The sequence below is a fragment of the Gekko japonicus genome, unplaced genomic scaffold, assembly GCF_001447785.1.
Source record: "Gekko japonicus isolate JY-2015 unplaced genomic scaffold, Gekko_japonicus_V1.1 scaffold4526, whole genome shotgun sequence".
In the NCBI taxonomy this organism is placed as follows: Eukaryota; Metazoa; Chordata; class Lepidosauria; order Squamata; family Gekkonidae; genus Gekko; species Gekko japonicus.
In genome coordinates, this window is record NW_015175506.1 from 27365 (window position 1) to 30566 (window position 3202).

The 3202-nt window shown below is 48.5% G+C and overlaps 1 protein-coding gene across 1 annotated transcript in view; it reads right to left on the bottom strand.

Annotated features, from left to right (window-relative positions):
- COMTD1 (catechol-O-methyltransferase domain containing 1) overlaps positions 1-683 on the bottom strand; it is a gene marked incomplete at its 5' end in the record, with an annotated part of 22042 nt that extends 21359 nt beyond the window's left edge. Inside the window, one exon of the mRNA XM_015426010.1 lies at positions 675-683. Within this exon, the coding sequence (XP_015281496.1) occupies positions 675-683 (9 nt within the window). The remainder of the gene's footprint in view (positions 1-674) is intronic.
- Positions 684-3202: the final 2519 nt, after the last annotated feature.

Below are 3202 nucleotides of genomic sequence, written 5' to 3' on the forward strand. Positions count from 1 at the left end.
CTTCTTGGAGCTTGGGGGGGGGAACAGTGGGAGGGCTTCTAGTGTCCTGGCCCCACTGGTGGACCTCCTGAGGGCACCTGGTATTTCTGGCCACTGTGTGACACAGAGTGTTGGACTGGATGGGCCTTTGGCCTGATCCAACATTGGCGTCTCTTATGTTCTTATTAAGACGGGCAGAACAGGAGAGTGTATCGAGCCCGAGGTGAACCACCAGACAAAAGAAGATAAGAAGAGCCGTGCTGGATCAGAGTAGTGGTCTGTGTCCCGTCTCACACAGCGACCAACCAGTTGGCCCATTGAGGGTCAGCAGCAGGTCACAGAGGCCAAGGCCTTCATTAGAACACCCCCCAGCCCTCTACGACCCCACACCAAAGGCCTTCTTCTCTTTTACTTACAAGCCCCTGAAGGTTGAGCTACAATGTTTAGCCTTCTCCAAAGCACAGCTCATATTGTTTTGTTCTTCTTTCCTTCTTTCTGCACAAATATTGAGAATACTGTTTCAAGCTGTCTGTAGCTCTTATAGCTAAAGGCTGCCCTGTAGGCAGATATCCAGGCAGCTGGACCAACCATATGTTTCGGAACAAATATATATATCCTAAAAATTTGCAAAAAAAAAAAGTTTGCAAAAAAAATCCTAAAAATTTCACACAAAAAAAACCTACCCCAAGACTTACCTGCGATACCTGCAGAGGCAGGAAACAAAGTGTCGAGTTCAGGCAGCTTGTTGAGTTGCCACCACAGGCCAAAATGGGGTGTTTTTAAGGGTTTCCACGTCAATGCAAAATGGTGTGCAGGAACGGGCAGTAGGCAAGGCATGGATGCTAGTCGTGGTCACATGGTCATTTTGATCGGGTTTCACAACTGTTCCCTATCACATTTCAAAGGGCTGACCAGACAGCCCATTCTGTCTCCTGTATCAAAGCGGACACCTCACCCCCGCAATCCTCCCGGTTTTCTAGCGCATTTTCCAACACCGAGAAAATTGAATACTTTCGTACTACTTGCACTGTGAATCTGCAATTTCTCCTATCTGGACAGCCATCTCTCGCTATGAATGCGATTAGGTCATCTGTACGTCCTCCTTGCAGTAGTTTTTTTTTTCTGGCTTTCACCGTCGTGCGCATGACCAATCCTGTGCTGAATATATTAAATGCACGAACGCTCAAACGCATATAGACCAGCACTCGGCTGCACATTGGTAATTCGTTTTGTTTGCTGTTTGAGTAAAAAACATTGCATCTAAGCGGGAGCCATGATTTGCACATGCGCACGCATGCACAAAGATTTTTTTTAATGTGGTGTGCCACCACTTGGGCAGTGCGGCTGTCTGGACGGTGCCTGGAGCCTTGTCGCGCAAAGCAAGCGGTCGGGCAAGGGATGTGAGATAATCTGAACCTGCTAAAAATATCCCCAATCAAATCTACAGCGGGAACAAATCATAGTGAGCTTGCCGTGTGACCACATCCAAAGTTGTGCTGAATGGAACAGTGTGAAAACTGGTACTATGTTTCCATATCCTCCAGCGCTGTGGTGGCAGAGGATGGGGACAGCTGTAGAAAGAAGGGAGGTCCTACGACTGATGGACAAATTAAAAATCACCGGGCTCAGATGGCAGATGTCCGAGAGTTCCGAAAGAACTCAAATGTGAACTTGTGGATCTCCTGACAAAATATGCAGTCTATCTCTACAATCTGCCTCCATTCCCGGGGTCTGAAAGATAGCTAATGTAACCCCCATCTTTTAAAAAAGGTTCCAGAGGAGATCTGGGAAATTTTCAGGCCAGTCAGTCTGACATCGATACCGGGTAAGTTAGTGAAATCTGTTATTAATTCTTTAGGAGGCACATTTTTATTTATTTATTCGTTTGATTTCTATCCCACCCTCCCGCCGAAGTGGCTCATTGATTAACAAAAGCTATTGAGGAAGAATCAGCGTGGATTCTGTAAGGGAAGCTCTTGTCTCACTAAACTTTTAGAGTTCTTTGAGGGTGTGTGTGTTGTGTATTGATAGCTTCGAGCAAACACTCATTGTTCAAGAGGCTCTTCGCAGCTACATTTGGATTGGCCACCCTTGCCAGGCTGACGGAATTGAAAATCTGGGACCAGCAGAAAGTTAAGATAGATCCCGGCTGAGTCACATGACCTAGAGGGGAGGGGACCATTTGGCTGGAGCACCCCACGTTCAGACGCAGCCTTTACAATGGATTCTGTGCCGGTTGCAATCAATGTACCTACCGGCGTTCAGACGGGGAACATCTGTCTTCCCACTCTATCCGTTATAAAGAGCTGTACACCGTTGCACTCTGCCACTAGGTCCCTAGGATAGGGACTCAAACAGGGGTTGAGGAAAGGCAAAAAGGGATCTGGAGTCTGGAAGGCTGGTTGGGGGACCAGTTAGACTCAGGGGGGACCAGACCAATTAAAGCCAATAAGTTAACCACTGAAGGAGCGAACCACAGACAGCCTAAGACAAGGCAAAGGGATATAAATATTTCAACAAAGTGTCTGAACATCCCATGTAAATATATCCCATCCCCCTGGAGTGTTTCCTGTGCAACAATAAAACAACTGTGCCCTTTTGAATGATATAAGTATGGGTGCCTGACTTTCTGGGGAGCCATAGACTGGGCAGTAGTCCTCAAGGAAGACAGCCTGAAATATACAAAACCCGAAGCAAGCTATTTGGAGCACATTGTAAAAAGAAGCTATAGCCGTGCTGGGATACTTCACAAGGCCCAGCTGGCAGGGAGAGCCTGGAGGTAGCCGGCCCTTTCGGTCTCAGCAGTCTGATTTCACCGGAGGCGCCGGCAGGAGCCAGAGAACTGGGGGGAGGCCTGCCAGGAGGTGGGGAAGGAGGCAGCTGGTCTCCCAGCTTGTCGATCTGCCGTTTTTACGGTGTGCTGATGAGCTTCCCTGCCGAAAAGTGGGTTTTTTTTGAATAAGCAGGACCATTTGTTGGGTTCCAGGCAGAGTCCATTTCTTCCTCCTGGCCAAATGGGGCGAATAACTCTTTCTCCCCCCCCCCCTCAAACTGTAGCCAAACTCGCAAATGAAGGTTTAGCTTCTTAAACGTTGTTGAAGGGAGATGCCTACCAAACGATGTGTGTGTGTGTGTGTGGAGATGGAGCCAGGGGTCATCCCCTGCAGGAGCGCACAGGAGTGGAGCTCCGGCAGTAAAGAGGCCCAGGGGGCGGGCACATGCA